This window comes from Dioscorea cayenensis, unplaced genomic scaffold (genome assembly GCF_009730915.1).
Source record: "Dioscorea cayenensis subsp. rotundata cultivar TDr96_F1 unplaced genomic scaffold, TDr96_F1_v2_PseudoChromosome.rev07_lg8_w22 25.fasta BLBR01000474.1, whole genome shotgun sequence".
In the NCBI taxonomy this organism is placed as follows: domain Eukaryota; kingdom Viridiplantae; phylum Streptophyta; class Magnoliopsida; order Dioscoreales; family Dioscoreaceae; genus Dioscorea; species Dioscorea cayenensis.
This window is the reverse complement of record NW_024086865.1, coordinates 1-21,436: the sequence shown is the minus strand read 5'-3', so window position 1 is coordinate 21,436 and position 21,436 is coordinate 1. Positions and strand designations below refer to the sequence as shown.

The following is a 21,436-nucleotide window of genomic DNA, read 5'->3' as shown; positions in this document are numbered from 1 at the left end:
TTGAAACCATTTATCATTCCTGACCCAGAAATCACGGTTGTTCAAAGAACAAGTGAAGATGAATGCCTCATTCTGGCTAGTGATAGCTTATGGGATGTAATGTCCAATGAAGAAGTATGCGATGCAGCCCACAAACAGATTCTGCTCTGGCACAAGAAGAGTGCTTGGGTACCACTCGCCATGCCGTCTCACATCCAAAAAGGGTGAGGAAGTCGATTCTCACGCTCGTCAGCTGCTGACTATCTCTCCAATCTTGCCATGGAAAAGGGTAGCATGGATAATATCACGGTCATCGTAGTGGACTTGAAAGCCGGGATGAGGAAGTTGGTTAGCAGTTGGACCTGAAGCTGTATTATATGAAACTTCAGCTTATCTTTTTGTTGGGTCCAGCCCATTTGTTGGGTTGGCCCATGGTTAAAAAAAAATAAAGCTATGTTGACTTATGGAGGAGGGCTTGAAGGGAATTTCATAATGGTAAAAGCTCTCAGCTTTGATAAGAATGAGTGGGTGACTATTCACAGTTTTTTGGGAAAGAAGAGAAAAGAGAAAAGGGCATCATCTAAGGAAGAGAAAGAGGAGCTAGGGTTCTTGGAGAAGGCAAGATTGGAAGGCTTCATCGCCGGATCTGTCCTAATCCTTTGGTTGGATCCCTCAACTCTCATTCCTTAAGGTCCTTTTGTGAACCATCCTAGAGTATGGATGATGTATGAGTGTTGAATCTCTTTTCTTGTGAAATTCATGTTCTTTGCATGTAATCATCTAGTGAGCTAGAGAGAACTTGGTGTTATCCCATAAGTCAACATAGTGGAAACATGTTTAAGAGGCTCTAAGGAGTCTCGTGGTTTTTTCCTCGATTTGTAGGGTTTCCACGCTAAAAATCATTTCTTGTGTGTTGTATATTTGTTCATCTCATTCTAACATGAATGAGGGGTTTGATAGCATTTTATGAGTTGTTTTGAAGCTTTGAAGCCTTGTAGAACCCTTGGGAGGAGCATTGAAGCCTCAAGGAAGCTATTGAAAGTGTTTTGCAGCTTATGCGAGCTGCATACGGGCCGCATGAAATCGCCAGTGAGTTTCACGGGGTGTTTTGCGGGCGCATGAACCCCGTATGTGAACAGTGTTTTTGCCAGTACCTGGTAGACAGAAAGGCTCATGGGCAAGCTTGTGCCCGCATAGGTTCGCCAGTAAGGTTTATGGGCAAGTGTGCGCCCGCATACCGGCAGCATGTAAACAGTAACAACGCTACAGTAAATTCCACAATTTTTCACAGTTGCATTTCAGGCAAACCCCCAACACTTTGACTTATCACAATTAATATCGTCCATTTGTTGTTGTTGTTGTTGGGCCTTGAGATTATCCTTCTTAATTTGTACATATTCTATATTCCTGCATTCTGCAACTTCATATGCAATTGTTGCCTTGTGTAGAGCTCTCAAATGTATCACAAAACATGCTTGGATTTCTTTATCTATGTACCGGCAAAGATGCAATACCAGCACCTCCTTTATATCATTGTGAGATTGGTTTGTTGTGTTAAATAATGAAAACCTGTGTTCAAACTTATTTTGGTATTTTGGCAGCCTTTGTTTTTGTATTCCGGCCGTCAATAAGTGGAGAGATCTTGTGTTTTAAATTCTGTGTTTGAGAGAGTGTCTATACTAAAAAATTTTATGAATTGGATTAGATTACAAATGTCATCATCTAGAACGTTTTGTCTATATTTTGTTTTTAGCTTGATTAATCAGTGAGTTGTAGAAAATTGGATACGTGTTAATATTAATTTTGAGCTTGATTATTAGTATCAAAATTTTTAGAATGCATAGGTATGATGAATAATTACAAACAAGTCTGTTTATTCACAAATGCATACATATAATAATTAATTAAAATCCTTGTAAATCATTCACATCCGCTTATCTGGATTTCATCCTAACTAATCAACTAATCTTTAAGAAAGAAACAAAATGAGTCCAAGGCCACTCTTCTAATTTTATAAACATCAAATTCTCCTAAGGAAATATTTCATCGAAATCCTAATTTATGTTCTTAATCGATGTCTTTAATTAGTTCAGCTTTCACAAAGATGCCAATGGGATAGATTATATATAAATATATATTACATATATCATTAGAATATAATGATATGGTCGAAGATTTCCTTCCTAGTCACTAATTATCATGAAGGTAAGGTCTATTGACTAAGAAGACTTTGAGACAGAGTCTTTAAATAGACTCAACTTAGCTAAAAGACCAAGAGGAGATATTAATGGTGTCGACACAACACCATTAATGTTGCCCACCAAATTAATTAATAAAAGAAGACAGTATTTCTGTTGGATAATACTCTCACCATTTCTAGAAGTTTTTTACACTGTAAATTATCTATTCATTAATAGCTAATTTTTAAATTTATTTTTATCAATTTATTTAAATACAATACTACAAAAATTTACTAATATGCATATATGAAACAAATTGAATTTTATAATATATACATAAATATTATGTAATGCAATGCATACTAGAGATATGTATGTAATTTTTTGCAAAATTTTTTTTTCATAATTTTGATTAAAAAAAGAAAAAAATGATGTAAGCAAGGCAGGAAAAGGGCGAGGGTTCGAATATTTCCTTATGCATTATTTTTTTTATATTGTTCATGCACTGTAAGTACTATTTTTGTACTGATCACAGGTTTGGGTGTGGGTCCCTTTCGAGAGAAACAGGGATTTCATCCCTCCAGAGTTGCAATGCAATGAGATTTTTTTAGAAGATATATAAATCACCATAACTGGTACACTTCTGTACCTGTCTGTCCTTTTGGCAATCCCTTAAATAGGGGAGGAGGTGTTTGTCACCTATTAGTAAAAAAAATGATGAAAACACTCCTGGTATCTCTATTTCCTTGATTTATCAAATAAATAGATTTTAAATTAAAAGCATGCGTTCTATAGAAATGAGATTTTCTCCCTTTGATACAATCATAATAGTTGAACAATAAAGTATTTGACCTCCATACGAGAGATCAAAAGTTTGATTTCTTTTCAATATGAGTGGTTGAGACTAATATAGGATGCAGCGGGCCACATTTAAAAAATTTATCACTAATTTTATAGATTTTAATTTATTTTGCGAAGATTAAAAATATTAATATTTTTACATTTTTTCTTTCTAAAGTAAAAAAATAAAATAAAATGAAATTATCAAACAAACATAATTAACGTAATAGCTGGATGATAGTGATTTTATTTCTTATGTTGTTGATTGAGGCTTTTGACTCACCTCCGCAAGGGTTTGTGGATGACCACATTCTCAAGAATTAACCTTTACTTTAATTATAGCACACTTATATATAAAATATAAGAAAAACTCATGTTAGTAGCCAAGGTAGAATTAAGCTTTATTTTGTGAAGTCAAAGTTGAAGTTTGATGGGCGGGTCATTTTGAGTATTATTTAGCTATATCATGTCACACCCTTAACCTGGTACTTATGGTGAGTCTGGAAACACAGACAAATGCCCATACATCCACTTGGTCGAGATCTAATGGATATGCAAGGCCTCATCACACAAATAAAATAGAAAACATAAAATATGAAACATATAAATATGAAAACAACAAGTCTTTACATTTAGGAGTTTAGAGTTTAGACACAAGCCAGGTATAATACAACGACAAACTACCATAACAAGTGTTATGACACCACCACCCAAAAAAGGACACGCTCTACTCGACAACCCAGCTAACCTGACTCTTGCAAGATCTTATTCTTGATTTGAAAGATATAGCCAACAACTTGATGTTCTAAAAGCCTAGTAAGTAAACCACTACAAACAAAATACGGATTAATAGAGTTCAAAGATTTAAAATAACATCATTTTGCAAAACCTGTATGAGATACTTATATGTACAGAAACTGAATCTCAAGTCCAATACGTTAAGAAAATCCAAATACACAGTTAGCAAAATACAGAAACATGAGTTAGAATATTATAACTCATTTGTTTTATCTCGTTGGCCTGAGTCAGAAATAACAGACTCTATTTATTTTACCTTGGTCACTCAAGTCAAAAGTTTAAAACCGCTATTATTTTGCCGACAACACGACACGAAACAATAGTCTCAGTTACAGAGTTCATATTAACATGATCAATATTAACTCCTATTGACTGGGTTAGAACATAATTATAATTGGAGGCTAACTTTTGCATAGAAATAATTTTTGCAAGATCCCACTTTGAGAGAAACTAAACAAGTATTTTCAAAATAACAAATAAATAAATAAATAATAAATAACCCAATAATTAAATAATAAAATAAATAAATAAATAATAAAACGTATAAAACGGAACAGTTTAAGATAATACAGTTGTGTAAAAAGTTTAACAGATAAACCACTTCTAAACTTAATAATTTAACAATTAACAATTAACTAAAAGCTAATGGAATTAGCTTAAAGAACATCAATCCGTTTTAAAATAATATTCAGATTATGCTTTAGATTATACAGGATATATAACTACTGGCAACACCCTTTTATACATATATATCACATATATATACTATTCACAGAAATAAGGAGAACTGAGAATAGATAAATAATTAGCTAGGTAATTAAAACAACTAATGCCTTTATAATTATTTAAGAGCCAATGCTTTTGAAATTGTTTAAGAGTTTAATGATTAGCTAATGTTGTAACACCAAATTAACTAGTACCATACACATCATGAGTGCTGACCAAGTTGTTATTTTTTTCTTTGTTTGTTTCTTTCTTTCTTTCATATATGCACATACATATATATATATATATATGTTTTCGTTTCTTGAAATAATTATTGCAAGATGTATCTTCAATTCCATGAATTTGTCATTTCTAGCTGAGTATTTCTTTTTATTTGTTATTTTTTAAAGATAGAGAAGAGGACCAGTTGACGAAGATTTCAGAAAGAAAAGAAATTAGAAAAAGGGGGCTTTTCTGTCCTCATCTCTTTAAGAGAAATCTATTTAATCACAATATTTTCAAACCCACATGCAATTCAAGGAATAATTTGTATAGATTTTGATGGTATTAATTTTTTCTTTGAGAGGATTTGAATTAAATTTCAATTGGTTAGTGAAAAAGATGAGGAGGTAAAGCAGTTGAAAGATAAATTTGGCAAACAAGAATGCACTTTTGGTACTTGTTATCTAAATTGTTATTCAAGGTATAGAACAAGTAGAGATGCAATGGTTTTATTGAATGAGATTAATGAGTTGAAAGAAGAACAATTACAAGTCTCATTTGTAGAGGAACAACCTCCTATACCAGTCCCTGCTTCATTAAAAGTAGTGGGAAGAAGAATTGGTTCAAATCTTGATGTTACTTGCAGTTATCTAGCAGATGAAACAGTCGGAATGGTGGGGATATGGGGCATGGGGGGTGTCGGCAAGACCACACTATTGAGAAAAATCTACAACTTATTGTTGGATGATGAAAACACAGGATTCGATTATGTAATATTGGTTGTGGCTGAAAAACTAGTATGCCCTACAAAGCCAATTTTAGTTATTGTTTAATAATAAAATAGTTTTATTTCATTGCATGCATAATTATGGGTATTGTATTATTCATGTTTGATGATATATTATTATGGGCTTGCATTGTATAGATTTCAAATTAATGATAGAGATCATTAAAGTGAGACATGATTATCTATGTTCCTTGCAACCCAAAATAGTTCACAACCTATGAAATAAAATATGATTTTGTATTCATTATTGGTTGTCACATGTTGTACTACTATGTGTGATAGAGTGGTATGTCTCAGCCACTAGAGTGGAGACTCTTAGTAACATTGTGGATATTTGTAGTTGACAAATATTGAAATGGACCATACAGAACTCTTAGACCAAACACTGTCATAGAACAAAAGAGTTATTCTGTTAGAGAAAGTCCTTATTACCTGAGGATGTTATTAAATCTTATGTATAAATTATATTACTTTGATAGTGTCAACCGGTGATGCTAATTACAGGCTATATACGGACACGTTGGGTTATATAATAAATACATGAAGGTTTGTAGTCATCCAAGATGGGATCTATCACTCCTATTGTAGGAGAGAATATTCTAGATTGTGTTTCTTATGTGTTGGATAAAAATCCGGCCGGTTATTTTTTGAAAGTATTTTATTATATAATATATATATATATATATATATATATTTATATATTTTTCTTTAAATTGTTTTATGTCCAATAGTGTAAAGAAACACACATTAAGTGGAGATCGACAGTGTCATTGGTGGTCTAATTATCCCACTTCTATGTAATATTTATTGATAGAGGGACTAATATGTAAAATATTATATTGGGGTCTCACATATGAATATCTCTAATCTTTGGATTAAATTGCAATTTGTTGATGGATATGATTGTGATTATAAAATTAGTATGGACTAATTTGCTAAAGATGCAGTGATCCCAAATGGGTCCACGCTACATGTTCTAACCTTATCCGAATATATTTACTCCCTATAAATATGTGATATGAGATTAGGGTTTCTTAATTTTTAATTTTTGATTGCCATCAAAAGACGGCTACGGCAAAAACCCTAATATTCACAATAGTTGCTTGGAGCAAAAGAAGCCATCACTTCTTCCGGATCAAGGGTGAAAAGTTCGAGAACATTGCGTGTGTGCATTGGAGGATTTTGCGCTTGTGAAATCTCTTTGAGGTAACCCTGATCATTCACATATATTCATGTGTTCATGTGATCGATCCTTGATAATTAATCAATTGTTGATTAAATATCAATTAATTGTAATTGATAGTCCTAATTTGATTAGAACGATTTTTTCTAACCCTAATTTGATTAGATCGACTTTTACTAACAGTGGCTACAAAAGATGTTCAGTTGGAAAAGCTTCAGGAAGAGATAGCTATAAAATTGCAATTGATTAGTTCGTCTAGCAAAGAAGGCATATCCAATTTCTTGAAAACTAAAAATTTTGTATTGCTCTTAGATGATATATGGGCTGTAGTAGATCTTGTGGAACTTGGGATTCCTCATCCTCGTAGTAATGACAAGTCCACCAAACAATACAAGGGGAAAGTGATTTTCACTACTCGATCTGAAGAATTGTGCACTAAGATGAGGGCCGATGAGAAGATTAAAGTGGAATGCTTAGAGCCACAAGAAGCATGGGATCTTTTCAAAGAGAATGTTAACTTAGATGTTATTGCATCGGATGTGAGGATGAAGGAAATAGCAAGAAAAGTGATGAATGAATGCAGTGGTTTGCCGCTCACTCTTATCTTGGATCCAGTAAAGCCATAGTCGAACAAAAAGAATTTTTGAAGAGTGGGACTATGTACTCGAGGTCTATGAGGAAGTCCAAAACTAGTATAATTCAAGATGTTGAGAAATCATTGTATCCAACTCTAGAAATAAGTTATGACAATCTCCCTAATAAACTTTGTAAAGATTGTTTTCTATATATTTCTTTATGGCCAAGAGGTCGGTATCACCAATGAAGATATTATAGACTTCTGGATAGGACTTGGACTAATCCATGAATTTGATAATCTGAGGGAAGCTTATGGTCATGGGCGGTATATCCTTCGTTTACTAGAGTGACATGTTTGTTGGAGCCTTATGAGAAAGCATATATGGATTTCAAAAAGATCCGAGGTTACATGATGTGATTACGTGATATGGCTACGTGGATAGTGGCAAAAGTCGCGAAGCTAGAAACATATGGATAGCAAATGCAAATATGGGATTGAGCAAGGAATATCAAATGTGGCAACTAAGAAATGGCGGTTTTTGCGGAGGGGTATCTACGATGAACAATAATATAGAAACTTCACGAAATTGACTCAACAATGTTCTCACCTCCGAGGCTTAATGATGCAACATAATTTGAATTTGAAGGAATATTCCTAATGGATTTTTTTCTTGCGTATGTCAAATCTTAGATATTTGAATCTATCAGAGACTAAACTTAGAAGACTTCCAAGAGGCGTAAAATGTTTGGTTAATCTGCCGATTACCTCAACATTTCAAAGGCGAAATCTCGGTTCTACCATCCGAGATGATAAACTTGCAAAAATACGCAATTTTTGATGCAGTCGGCATTTGTGGTGGGATCACACAACTACTGATGGATTGGTCTCAAAAATTGCTTAGAACTGCGGGTTCTTGACATATATCCAAATCAGAGATTAAACTAAAGGAGCTGAATACATTGAAAGAGAACATCAAAAGCATTAGGGATTTGTGTATGACGTCACTAAATGTTACGGAACAACTTTCGAATTACCAACATGGCACATATGTTTTAGAAAAGATTGTATGACTTGGTATCACTTTCATATGATGTTTTAAGTTGCAAAAGCAATGGATTCTTGCAAGAGCTAATAATCTGTTCATGTTCATAGCTCGATGAGATAGTCACTACAAGAAAAATCCCAAATCGGCACGGTGATATCGGCACGGAAATGAGTTTAAAAACCGTGCCAAATTAATTTTAACACTCAGTATTTGGCACCAAAAATTAACTATGCCTATAGAATGGTCACTGAAATAAATTTTTGGCACAGATCCTTTTATACTGTAGCAAATTTTGCTATTGTTTTTAGCACCCTTTCTTTACTATTGTGCCAAATATTAACATTGATATTTTAGCTACGGACTTTGGTTCCATATTTGGCATAGTTAGCGCAGTTTTATAGGTTCGATGTTGAGTACGGTTTTTTGGCACGATTTATATATTATATTTTTCACAATAATTGGTCACGGTTTTTGGGGGATTGTCCATGACTTTATACGCGCTTTTTATTTATTTTATAAAAATAATTTTTATTTAAATTTTTCTTGAATTACACCCATCGGAGAACACAAGCTGATGGTAAAAATCTTTCAAGTCGTTTGAACATGCAAGCAATACTCATGATGGGTTGTCAGGCGTGAATTATACCAATATATATTTTTGACGCACAAATGGTCACTAGTAGACTCCTTGGAATGATAATCTGTCTACGAGACTATCAAAGATTGATGTTGCACCCGAGCATTACGTCCTAGAGTTAGCTTCAAAGCGACCAAAAATTCCTTTGTCTTTTAGCTTGGGATGCGAGCATCGCAGACTTCCTTTGCCATGCCAATTAGTGCATATGCCTGCTCATATTGCGGACCAAGATATCATATGTCGAAATTTTGAGAATTCAAAAACACATTTGCCTAAAATAATAATAATCTAGTGGACTCTATTCCGTGATAACTATCACATAACCAAGCCGAGGCTCATTTTTAGGATCATTTCTCGTTTTAGCTTGATGAATTCGGTAGGCCAAATAAATTGACCTTCATGATGTGAATTTGAATTGAAGAAGGGTGGGTTTTGGTTTGAAGTACCTCGATCTTTCCCTAGGTTACGTAAGCTTTGGAATGTACTTAGAGCCTCGACTTTCAGATCAAGACCAATGCATGCTTCAACAAAGGGTTTATAACCTGTATAAAACGGAAACAATTGGCAAATAAGCAAATGTTGATTCTGTTATATTTGTGATTGGTAGCCAAAGTGAATTTCAAGGGAGGTTGAAGATGGGTGCAAACAAATACCCTTCAAGAGCTTAAAGTACATATTTGGTCTCTGTCTTTCTCAAAATTTTTAGTTTTATTTTGCAAAGAATCATTTGGTGACATTAAAAACATGCTTGCCAATAAATATTACATAATTAAGCAACTTACCACCAGGTGGTCTCTTTGGAAAATTTTTCCAGCGCAGCCCAGTCTCCTCGGGTAGAGAGTGCCAATGCTTTAAGCCCGAGTACCACCTCTTCTCTGCGCACCTGCAGCAGCAAATATTGGCTATGACATGGGAAAATGGAAAGGAAAAACAGAGACATGTTATCAATGTGATGAGTCTTAAAACATTGCTACCTACCTTAAATTCGAGTTCGACTTTCATTGTAGCTCGATGATTTCCCGTGCTAATACAAGTGCGAATTGTATCAGCGATGCTCGAATCAATGAATATTGCTTGTTTTGTTGAAACCTCTAACTCATGTTGGATTCCGTAAGAATGCCAAATTAAATGAGAGTTTGCTTTTCTAGTAGAACATAGGAAAACAACATGAAGATGCCTTATCACGGGCATTAGATCATCAAAGAATGTTATTTCACACTTCTAACGGTAATTTATCATTCATGGAGAGGTTCCAGGGCTTCAAGTTTCTTCCTATATAGCATACGGAGAGCCAAGAAAGACAACAAGGCCATAAATTTCATTTCACTCCATGAAATCAGTTATACATGTATGATGTACGACTTTTTGTTTCACTTTACCTCAACAACTTTGCATGCTCTTGAGACCCTTTGATTCAAATATGTGTTCTTTGATTTCGAGAAGAGATTTTGTGCCTTCTCAATAAGTTTTTATCTTGCCGGGACCGTGAAGAGGTGTTCCTTTGCTTGCCATGGGATTCTTCTCAATTTCCCATGATTCCTTCAACAAAAGAAAAGCAACATCCGCAAAAACCAACTTTTAGTGCACCAAGTCCGGCCAATCCATGTATAAATTAGCATGTAAGTTCTTAAAAAAATACTTGATAATCCCAATCCAATAACTCGAGTTGATAAGATACTTGAAAGTTATTCAGTTTTGTCTGTAAGGTGGAGCCTCAAGGCTTCCTATAATTCTATGAAAAATCATCCTCCATAATTGCCAGAAGTTTCTTCTTCCATTGCAATATTCTATTCCAAAACTGTTGTCTGATTTTTCCAAAAAAGGTATCAATTACATCTTTGTCCCAATAGGTTAACATGCCAAAAAGGGCTTTATTTTTCTCTAATCATCTTAAAATTATCTGAAATAATAACTTCGAAGAATGGCTTCCAATGTTGCTGTGAAAATCTGCAGCTAATTTGGGGTATGAAGTAAAAATATGATAAATAGTTCATACAGCAAGATATGGTACTCATGTCCTGCACTAAAAAAAGGTTCAATTGGTGAAGTGATCCAACATTTATTGTGTTTTTCTTTCTCACAGACAACTTCTCATATCATCTTTTAAAACTAAAAAGTGTCCCTGGACCATGATGTTTACAACATGAAAAAAATTATAGGAAAATACAGATAGACGGGCTGAGCTAATACTCTGGTTAATGCCTAGACATAAGACTTAAGAGGAAATAATAACCAGCATCCATCTCATGTATTCACACATTGAGAGATAAGGTTTCAGTTTTTTTCCATTAAAAGAATTGAAAGATGCATCTTAGAGCAAGTGCGTATTATATTGTGAGGGTTCACATGAGATCATAATAATATTGTCAAATAAGCAGGAGGACAGTGGACCAAACTTGAATAAACTACAAACTCTATAAATCCTTGTTAGAATGTGATTCTCCAATGAAATGAGATTGTCAATGTGCATCCTTTCAGATGGAAGTATAATCCAGATAGATTCTAACACAACCACTGAAAAAGTTGAGTCCAAGACCACTGTGGATTGCAATTAACAAGTTATCTCTGAAGTTACCATGTACTAGTATGAGAACGAGAATATGGAATATAGGTATCAATTTGAAGCCATTTAGAAAAAGACAAGCAAAGCTAGAAGTGAAAAACTTAATCGTTTATATGGCTTCATAACTTAAACTTACTTGAAGTTGCCCAGTTGACGAGAAAGAAGTCCATCAAAAATTCATGTTTATAACACCTGTTAAAGGGTAAAATAAAAATTTACACAATCAGAATGCTTATTTTATGAAAGAGACAAAATCACTGCATAAGGTACATGGACAACTACCTAACATATTTGCATTGATCAAACGGTCAATGAGAACTGGTGCTGTTAGCACCTGTAAGGAATATTGGATGTTGAATGATTACTACAAATAAAAAAAAAAGAAATTAAAGTTTAAATAAATTATTATGGTTAATAATGACCTTGTATTGTTGGATGCTTAAGGAAATACCGATCTCATAGTTCCGAACAGCATTTAACACGCGCAAAATTTTGCACATTTCTTGAAATCGCTCACGAGGAAACTGACTGCCAAAGCCAACTGGATATCATTACCAAGATCTCAATCAGGAAATAGTTGCTCTTTTAAAACCTAACAAACAACAGGAATAGTTACACATTGAATTTAGCATAACAACCTTCACTATCAAATAGGGTTCTATAACCTAAGGCACCATGTTCCACACTATGTTGTGTATCAGACAAAGGAGGTGTCATTGCTGGGTTCAGGACAACTGACCCTAAGTACAAACCTGTTTCATGGACCTTACAATTAAAATCTCGGATAAGAATCACCAACACAAACTGATCATGATGTGAAATTTCTTGCATTAGACAGTGGTAGAAAAATAATTTTTTAAACTGATTATGATCCAGGAGTTTTTTTTGTGAACAAATAAATACTGCAGATTACACACGCGCGTACACACACACGGAAAAACAAAATAAAAAAATAAAGGGAATGCATACAATCAGATCAAATTTTAGGTTAATTAAACAAGGAAAGGAAATGGTTTGGCAACTTAAACATGATCAAGGAAATCAGTGCACTGAATGCATATGCACTAATAGTGAAAAAGAATATATGTCAACTTAAACATGATCAAGGAAATGGTAAGGCTTGAGAAAGACATTCTAATTCCACAGTTCCACATTGAATTCATGTGTTTCTGCTAGTAAGTTATCATCAGGGACCTCGTATTTATGACCTCGTGAGCCTGATGGCTCTGGCACAGCATCTATGTCAATGCATGGCCCCAAGCAATCTGAGAAACATTGAAATCCAAGTCTTTCTTGATGTTTTTCTTTGAATAAAGGGCCGGACAAATGGGCTCCTATAACTGTTTAGAAAGGCCAGGGAGCGAATAGCAATTACAGTTGCTGATACCAATTCTACTTTTCAGGCAGGGGATGACATTTCAGTATCTAAAACTAGAGAAGTCTAATAAATGTGGAAAAAGAAACCAAACAATTTCCAAACATAAAATAGAACCCCACACTTCACTCAATTAATAAGAAAACATAGGAAAAAAAATAATACTCAATGCGCATATACCAGTTAATTAGAAATGATGCATTGAACCGCACAAAGCCCACGCAACAAGTAATTTTCTAAAAATAACTCTGTAGGCACTCAAAAAATCAAAATCAAAATCAATGACACCGAATTAAAATTTACTGGCCACAGAACAAGACTACAAGTCAAGGAAAAGCGGCAACAAAGAATCTCAGATGAGTAAATAGGTAAGCCAAATAAAATCCTGAACCAGAATCAGAACAAAGAAAAAAATTAGCTTAGCAGAATAATTAACATATTCGGTCTGTATTACAGGTTGATGAAAACATCAAGAGGGAATAAAGGGAAATTTCACAGAAATAGCACAATATGAAAGCATAGTCTCACCCAATCTTATTCCTCCCACTAAATTTGCTTGTAAATCACTTCAAAAGAAGTCCCAAATGCTCCAATGAACATGATAAACACGTAATAACTCTCTCCAAGAAAAAAAAAAACTTTTGATTTCTCAGTGCAAGAGTTATGAATCGCTATACCTACTTGATCATGCCGCTGCCCATGATTATCCACCAATTAAAAATCTGAAAAATTATACACTCCAATTAGTTGAAACTTAGCCTCAATATAATAAAGGTTGAAAGTGAAGTGGTAGCGCTCTTGAATTATTAGCAAAGTGAATATAATAAACTACTATCACTATTCAGACTTGCAATCTTGATTGAATGATAAAACATAGCCTATAAATTTGACATAAAGGATGAAAGTGAGCATCATAGATTAAGAAAAAAATAAAAAAATAAAAAGTGGCCAATTAGAACATTCTTACTTTCTTCTTACTTTTCGCCTTTCTTGTCGAGCAGGATCGCTTTCTCAACTTTGATGTTATGTTATTCACTTGATGCCCCGACTCTTTTCCTTTCCTGTTTGTCCAAGTGGGTTTTAATGAAATACTGTGTTTAACTGCAACACATTTGCATCAAAAATTCTTTCAATCTTTCATCATATGCCGAGCTTTTTCAATATTAAAGTAGACAAATTGCGGCTTAATCGATCCAATTCGGTTTTTAACGACATTGCTCGCAGGTTAAAAATCTATGAAAGTGCAAACCTCCAAGTGATGAACTCATCTCGCATTCAACCCCAAAACGGATCATTTCTTGGTCAAAAATCTAGATCACCAAAAAGTGCACGGAACCATCGGAGGACAATAATAGAGCAAGTATTTACCTCACCACAACCCGAAGTCACCAAAGATGAAATGGTGGGCACCTAATAGAACCAATAAAAATTTGTCAAAATGATACTCAAGAAAAACTAGCAGCCTTTGTACAGAAAGACATTTGTTCCCTCATCTTATTCCTTCCCTGGGCATGCCCCGGAAACACCAAAAAAATGATTTTAATCAAACAGAGAACTTTGAAAACAAAGCCAATCATCAAAACAACCTAACTATATGGTGAACACGTAAAATGGATTGCAAAAGCTGAAATGCAGATAGCAGTTCTTCAAAATTAATACAAGGATTATAAAGGAGAAAAGTTGAGGTACCTAAAAAAGAATTATCAGTAACCATATCAAATATCACTTTCTTCAAGTTCCATTAACTCGCAGCCCTAAGCAAAGTGCAATGGACGAAAAAATTGGCTAAGGGAGAAAAAATCATCTAAGCAATGCTCCAAATCATGAAGGATTGATCGAAATCCATCATTGAAAACAAAGTTTCTATCTCTAAGTGAAATGTATGGGATAAAAAAAGAAAAATAATAATAAGAACAAGACACCAATTTGAACGTCTTATATAAACAAGACAAGAATTTGGACAGCCAAAGACCCACAATAGACACCTTTATTAATTCCTAGTAGACTTATATTTAACGTGAGATAAGACATTTGCAAGCATGCTCGTATGTCACCCACCCTGCCTCCATTTAGCACGGTTAATTTGGGTTTGAAAGCAATCATTATTTTTAAATAATGATTTTAAAAATTGTTTAAAATCAATTATCTTTGGTCACTCTCCTATTCATATGGAAGCACTCTTTCCTGATAATTTTACAAACCTATTCAATGTGGTTTATGAGAACAACATGCCATTATAAATAAGTAAACAAGTCTATCTTGACAAGTAGTGCATAATAATTAAACATTGTTATGTGTCTCAATAGCCAATAAATTGTGCTATTCTTTTTCAAACTAGTAAATAGCTTAGAAAATAAACAAGATTGACTTTAAGATCTAACAGTCAAGTAAACAAACACCATATCACTGGTTAAATTAATTTCCATATTACTAGGCATGACAGTGAATTCCATTAAGCATTAAAAGATTAAAAAAAAACATGTTCAATGGGTTAATTATAGTAATACGATCTGATCATGCAGATTCAAACTAACACAACCAATTAAAAAAATCATAAACTCATAAAAATCACTAAGGAGATCAAATACCATGAAACTACATCATTTGTCAGGGATTACCTTGTAGAGAATGTGCAATTTCTCCCACTTCTCTTGAACCAATTTATATTGTAGAATTCTGTGAACAAATTAACAAATAATGATATGAGCAATCAGAAAAACCAATAGAAACAAAACTTGGAGGGGGAATACCTTAGTGACTGAGAGGCCGATCAACCAGAAAAGGACACTCGGAGATACAAGCAAAGATTAAATCCTTCGGTCGTTTGCTCGGATGCCTTCTCTCGCTCGCCAAATGGAGAGAGATTCGAGGCTCAAGAAGAGAGAAGCGAATAGCGAGATCCAAAAAAAGCAGAAGGAGGCAATGCCTTCTCTCTCAAGAAGAGGAAGCTTTAATGAGGGTTGGGGATTAGGGTTGGTGAGCAAGATAGTTGGGGCCGGGGTCGGGAGCTTGAGGAGCAGATCCATGGAGAAGAAGAAGAGAGATTAGGGTTAAGGATTTACAGGAGAGAGAAGGAGAAGAAAAGAAACCCGAAAAGAAAAAAAGCAACGTTTTTCTTTTCACTTTTCACCAACGTTTTATATTATATTAAAAACAGGAATATATAGAGTGAGTGTTTGAAAGTAAGTCAACACCAAACATTGTCATTCCCAAAATATGATTATATATATATACTTTTTGATGTAAACTTCTCAGGGAACATAACCAATTCAAATGTTTTTAATGCAAGTAAATAGGGTTCGCAATAGTTCACTGTACTAGGTCCTCTTGTTGATAATTTCCCATCCATCTCTTGAGTTTTGACTCTTTCTATATCATGCAAAATATGCATGTATTTTTTTTCCACAAAATTGAAAATTATATTAATATATTTATGTTTTTGGCACCGTATTTGGAACGGTTTTAATATATTAATATATTTATAATTTTGGCACTGTATTTGTCATAGTTTTAATAATTTACTATATTTATATTTTTGGCACCGAATTTGGCACGGTAATATTATATTAATATATTTATGTTTTTGGCACCGTTTTTGGAACGGTTTTACTATATTAATATATTTATAATTTTGGCACCGAATTTGGGACGGTTTTAATATATTAATATATTTATAATTTTGGCACTGTATTTGTCATGGTTTTAATAATTTACTATATTTATATTTTGGCACGGTATTTGGTACGGTGTTAATATATTATTATATTTATATTTTTGGCACTGTATTTGGCACAGTTTTAATATATTATTATATTTTATATTGTTGGCACGGTATTTGGCACCATCTTAGTATATTATTATATATTATATTATTGGCACAGTATTTGGCACGGAAGTAATATATTATTATATTTGGGGTTTTGGCACGGTATTTAGCACGGTAATAATATAATTATGTTTTTAAAAAAAGTATGTTTGGCACTGCATTTGGTACTGTTATGAAAAATTATTAAATTTATATATTTGGCACGGTATCAGGCACGAAATTAAAAATTATTTTTAAAAAAATTCACATATTTGACACAGTTTCTTAGTTCCGTATCAAATGCTGTAACAAATTTGTCACGATTTTGTTTCCGTGCCAATTTTACCATGCCAATTTGAAAATTTTCTTGTAGTGAGTCATGAATGGAAGTGGCACTGATCTCCGGCATCTTGACTTGGGTCATCTTCAGAATTTAAAGAACATTGTTTGGAAGGATGTGGCACCTCAACGGTTTTTTTGTAATCTGCAGCTTCCGACGATAAATGAATGCCGTAAGTTATCCAGATCTTTTCTTGGGTTATGCATCTCCCTTCTCTTACTGAGTTATCGATTGCAAGTGTGTGAAGGAATCAAAGAGTTATTTACAGAGGAGGATGGAGAAATTCAATGAGTATCCGAAGCCCCTTCCTTTCCCAGCCTGAGAAGTTTGACACTCGAACATTCACCGAATTTAGTGAGCATGAGCAATTAAGCATTGGATTTTCCTCTTCTTTGCTCATTTCCAATTTTTAATTGTCCGAATTTAAAGAGGCTTGCATTCAAACCAGACATTGTCAACAAAGAATTTGTACAAATTCATTGTGTTAAAGAGTGGTGGGAGAGATTGGAGTGGGAAGATGACACCATCCAGTCTTTCCTTTCAAGATTCATCAATTTTATTGAGATCAGTCATTATCTCTCAACTGTAAGTACTGTCTTCTTTCTAATTATCCAATCCAATATTTCTTATCTGAAATTTCAGTGAAATGACACATGATCATTGTACTTACATATCTATGAATAAAAACTCTTATTTAATTTATTATGATTTATTTTATGTTTTAAAATGAGTCTAAGTCTCCTAAGCTTGCTATGAATGCAGTAAATCTTCATCGCAATAGTTTGGTTATCCTAATATATTGTTTCACTCTCTTTTCCTTCTTTTCCCATTCAATGATAAAACATGATTTATTTATGTATTTATCATACTTACGAATATAAACTCATCAAGTAAATGAAAAAAACACTTAATATATATATATATATATATATTTGTAAAAGATAAAATAAAACTCTGCAAAAGTTGATGATGAAAAACTAACTCAGTAAAAACACGAAAAACTTATACATGAAACATCTTTTCCGGACTTGAACATGCCGGTTTGCACACTAATCTATTGAGAAGGGTCTTTCTGACATCTATCTTGCAATACTTATTTGTGGGATATTCTTATACACCTTTGCAGGTCCCATTTTGATTGAAGGTGTTGGAACTATATCCAGTTTAAAGAAGGATGAAGATGGTCGACCAGTATTTGAATTCATTGAAGAAAAATTAAAAAGCCTAAAAAATTTCAGATATTTGTTAGAGATCACCAAGTATCATACAGATGCAACTTACATATGCATGTTTCGTTCTTGATATGAAGACTTGGTCTAGTATATAATTCAAATGAATCAAATTTCTCTTTGAATTATTTGTTCTTGTTTTCGTGTAGGAATACGAATTGTTGTGCAAACTCTGTAAATACATATGCATCAAGCGCATTCAATATACTGAAGAAATCTGTAAATATATCTTAGTTAATTATCTTATACGCATGATGATTTTCATTGATGGCCTGCACATGTGTCTAGTTTTCAGAATTGCCACACCCATCTTTATTGTAAAGCCAAGCATAACTTGTTTCAAAAAGTTTGAATACAATGATACATTGGAACAGTATCTTGATAATTAAGTTCCAAACCTTTAGCTAGCCTAATTAATTACATATATGTATGTCTTCTAACCAGAAGAAATTAAAGTTCAATAAAATGTTTGGATTTGAGAAGGAAAATGAAAAGAAACTGGAGAAGTTCTATACTTAGGACAAAAATTTACTGATGACCAAAGAAGCAACTAGACTCGTGAAATTAAAAAGTCTTGTGTGCTCCATCCCTATCCCTAGTGGCCTCTCATGGTATTTTTGTTATTTTTGTTTTTGTCTTTATCTATGTCCACTCATTGTTTGTTGTTGTAGTTTGCTTTGTCGATCAATCGCGTTTTATACATTAAATGCAGTTTTTGAGAAATTTATAAATTAAAAAAATCTATGTTTACAACTAAACAAATGATGACTTTTGGATAAATATAAAACTCGTGATAATTTCATCCGATAATACTTATGGAAATTTCGCAAGTTAATACTGCGATAATTTGATGTATAATAAACTTATTTTGCAAAAAGTCACACATCAACAAAATTATATATGAAAAATATATATAGAAAAATATACAAGATTATTTAAATGAAAAGAAGAAAGAAATCACTTTTCCTACCCAGCATTAAGGGCGTAAATAATACACTACTACTCGCAAGCTACTCGAGTTCGATCTAGCTTGAGCCGAGCATCAAACAGCGAGTTTTCAACTGAGCTCGAGTTGGAGTAACTTGCTACTCGGTTTGAACTTGACCAATTACACCCCTACGTAGCATAGCACTTGATTGGTGGGTTCTTGCCCTGATATATATATATATATATATATATATATATGGCCAACAAAAAAATCGGCATGGTTTTTCGAAAGATCAAGTTTGCTTTTGGGGTGAGAAACATGTAGGTCATAATGCATGCAAGAGCACACACGATCTTTTTCACATAAAAATAAAAGTTGCAGACACAAGAACACCAAAGCTTTGTGAGGATTTCTATTTTAGGAGAGTTAACTTGTAAAGAATTAACTGGGTTAGTATTGCTCTCATTCTTAAGGTGGATACCTCTGAGTTACCAGGAGATTACAGACACATTAGTCTGATCAATTCCGCTCTAAAAATTATTTCAAAGCTGTTGGCAAGTGACTGTGCAACGTCATAAATTCTATGGTGGACAATGAATAGTCGACTTTCTTGAAAAGAAGATGCATCCGGTATAACATAGCCATTGCTGAAGAACTAATTTTCAATATCCATAAGCATAGGTTACTAGGGCACATTTTGAAAATCGACTTTGCCAAGGCTTTTGATCTGGTTGATTGGGATTTCCTTTTTGACCTTTTTGAAAGCAAGGGGCTTGTCGAAAGATGGGTGGGATGGATTCGAGAGCATTTTTGTTTTCCTCAAGGCAACAATACATATTAATGGTTCCCTGAATGGCTATGTTCGCTATCAAAAGAGTTGAGATAAGGGGATCCGTTATCGCCTTTGTTGTTTGTATTAGTTATAGATGTGTTGAGTCTGATGTTCTCACCGCGCTAAGGTCCAAGGTCTTGAGTCGGTGTGCGGCTTAGAAGGTTTGGTAGTATATGCAATCTTCACTACACTAATGACCTTTTGAGTGTTAACCATGGAGGTCCTAGAAGACCTTAGGATTGTGAAAATTGATCTTATAATTGTTTAAAGACATGACAAGCCTAGAGACTAACTTCTCAAAAACTTGTATGTTTTCAAGTAATTTGGGAGAGTTTTTCAGAGCTGGATGGTCACTGAAACTTTTAAATTGCGCAATTGGCTCCCTTCCGATAGAATTACACCGGGTATCCCAATCTCTAGTAGAAGGCCGGGAAGGCAAGACTCGGGAGGTGTTTGCTCTAAAAAGTGAGAAGAAGACTATCTTCTTGGAAAAATGCAGACATCTCTCTTTAGGAGGTCGTTTTACTCTGGTGAACTCGGTGCTATCTGCTCTCCCAACTTACTAGATGTCCACCTTTAGGTTGCCGTGCTAAGTCATCAAGGAAATGGATCATGTTAGAAGAGATTTATTGTGGTCAGGATTGGATATTAACCATCCAAGCTGTCAGTTAGTTTATTGGAAGAACATCTGTCTGTCTCATGACCAGGGATTGGGGCATTTTAGATCTGCATAATTTCAATCAGGCGCTACTATTGAAATTGTGGTAGAAATTCATGACGGATCCTAATTGGTTTGGTGTGGAGGTGGTCCAATTCAATTATGGCGTATCCAGATGGAACATGTTCCCTAGACAAACAGGCAAGATTTCTTTTTTTAAGAAAGGAGTTTCTAGTTGTTTGCTAGCTCTAAGAGGATGCATTATGCATGGAATCAATACGGGGAACAGAGACTCTATTTTGGAATGACTGATGGCTTAATGGAAGGGCTGCCATGTATTTATGGTCAGAGGAATTCAAAGATAACCAATACCCTAATGGCATTGTTGGGGACCTTGTATCTATCTTAGATTCTGCCCCTTTCATGGAGAATCTAGATGTTTTGCCTTATAAAGATCACATGTGTGCGCTAGTTGAAGAGAAACGGGGGATGCTTACAGGGGAATGATTTTTCTTGGTTAAGTCCTTTTATAATTTTTCTTTATGATGGAGGGATGTGATGTTTGGTTGCGAAGTTCTTCTGGTGTAACTTTTGCCCAAGGAAAATCAACATTTTTACTGCCTTGTATGGAAAAATAAGATTATTTCCCTTGAGAATCTTGAGAAAAGAAGGTGCAATAGGCTTCCAACAGCTGCATGTGTGATGTGTTACTCTAGGATTGAATCTATTGATCATCTCTTCATTCAATTTTCT

The 21,436-nt window shown here is 34.1% G+C and overlaps 1 protein-coding gene and 2 long non-coding RNA genes across 3 annotated transcripts; 2 read left to right on the top strand and 1 right to left on the bottom strand.

Moving 5' to 3' along the window:
- Positions 1-5,227: 5,227 nt before the first annotated feature.
- On the top strand, positions 5,228-7,320 carry LOC120254479 (probable disease resistance protein At1g52660). Its single transcript, XM_039262574.1, has 2 exons — positions 5,228-5,426; positions 7,007-7,320. The coding sequence occupies exons 1-2, from the start codon at positions 5,228-5,230 to the stop codon at positions 7,318-7,320; spliced, it is 513 nt and encodes a 170-aa protein (XP_039118508.1).
- A 6,952-nt stretch (positions 7,321-14,272) lies between these two features.
- Positions 14,273-15,711, bottom strand: LOC120254481. Its single transcript, XR_005534637.1, has 3 exons — positions 15,642-15,711; positions 15,510-15,567; positions 14,273-14,301 (listed from the first exon to the last, which is right to left on the bottom strand). It is a non-coding gene; the product is annotated as an uncharacterized LOC120254481 (long non-coding RNA).
- A 1,367-nt stretch (positions 15,712-17,078) lies between these two features.
- Positions 17,079-18,323, top strand: LOC120254480. Its single transcript, XR_005534636.1, has 3 exons — positions 17,079-17,208; positions 17,284-17,621; positions 18,163-18,323. It is a non-coding gene; the product is annotated as an uncharacterized LOC120254480 (long non-coding RNA).
- Positions 18,324-21,436: the final 3,113 nt, after the last annotated feature.

Excerpts from the sequence above, each read along its gene's own strand:
- LOC120254479 (XM_039262574.1), top strand. The coding sequence starts at position 5,228 with ATGGTTTTATTGAATGAGATTAATGAGTTGAAAGAAGAACAATTACAA. Across the intron at positions 5,427-7,006 it reads ATGGGGCATGGGGGGTGTCG|ATGATATATGGGCTGTAGTA; the intron begins GCAAGACCACAC and ends TATTGCTCTTAG.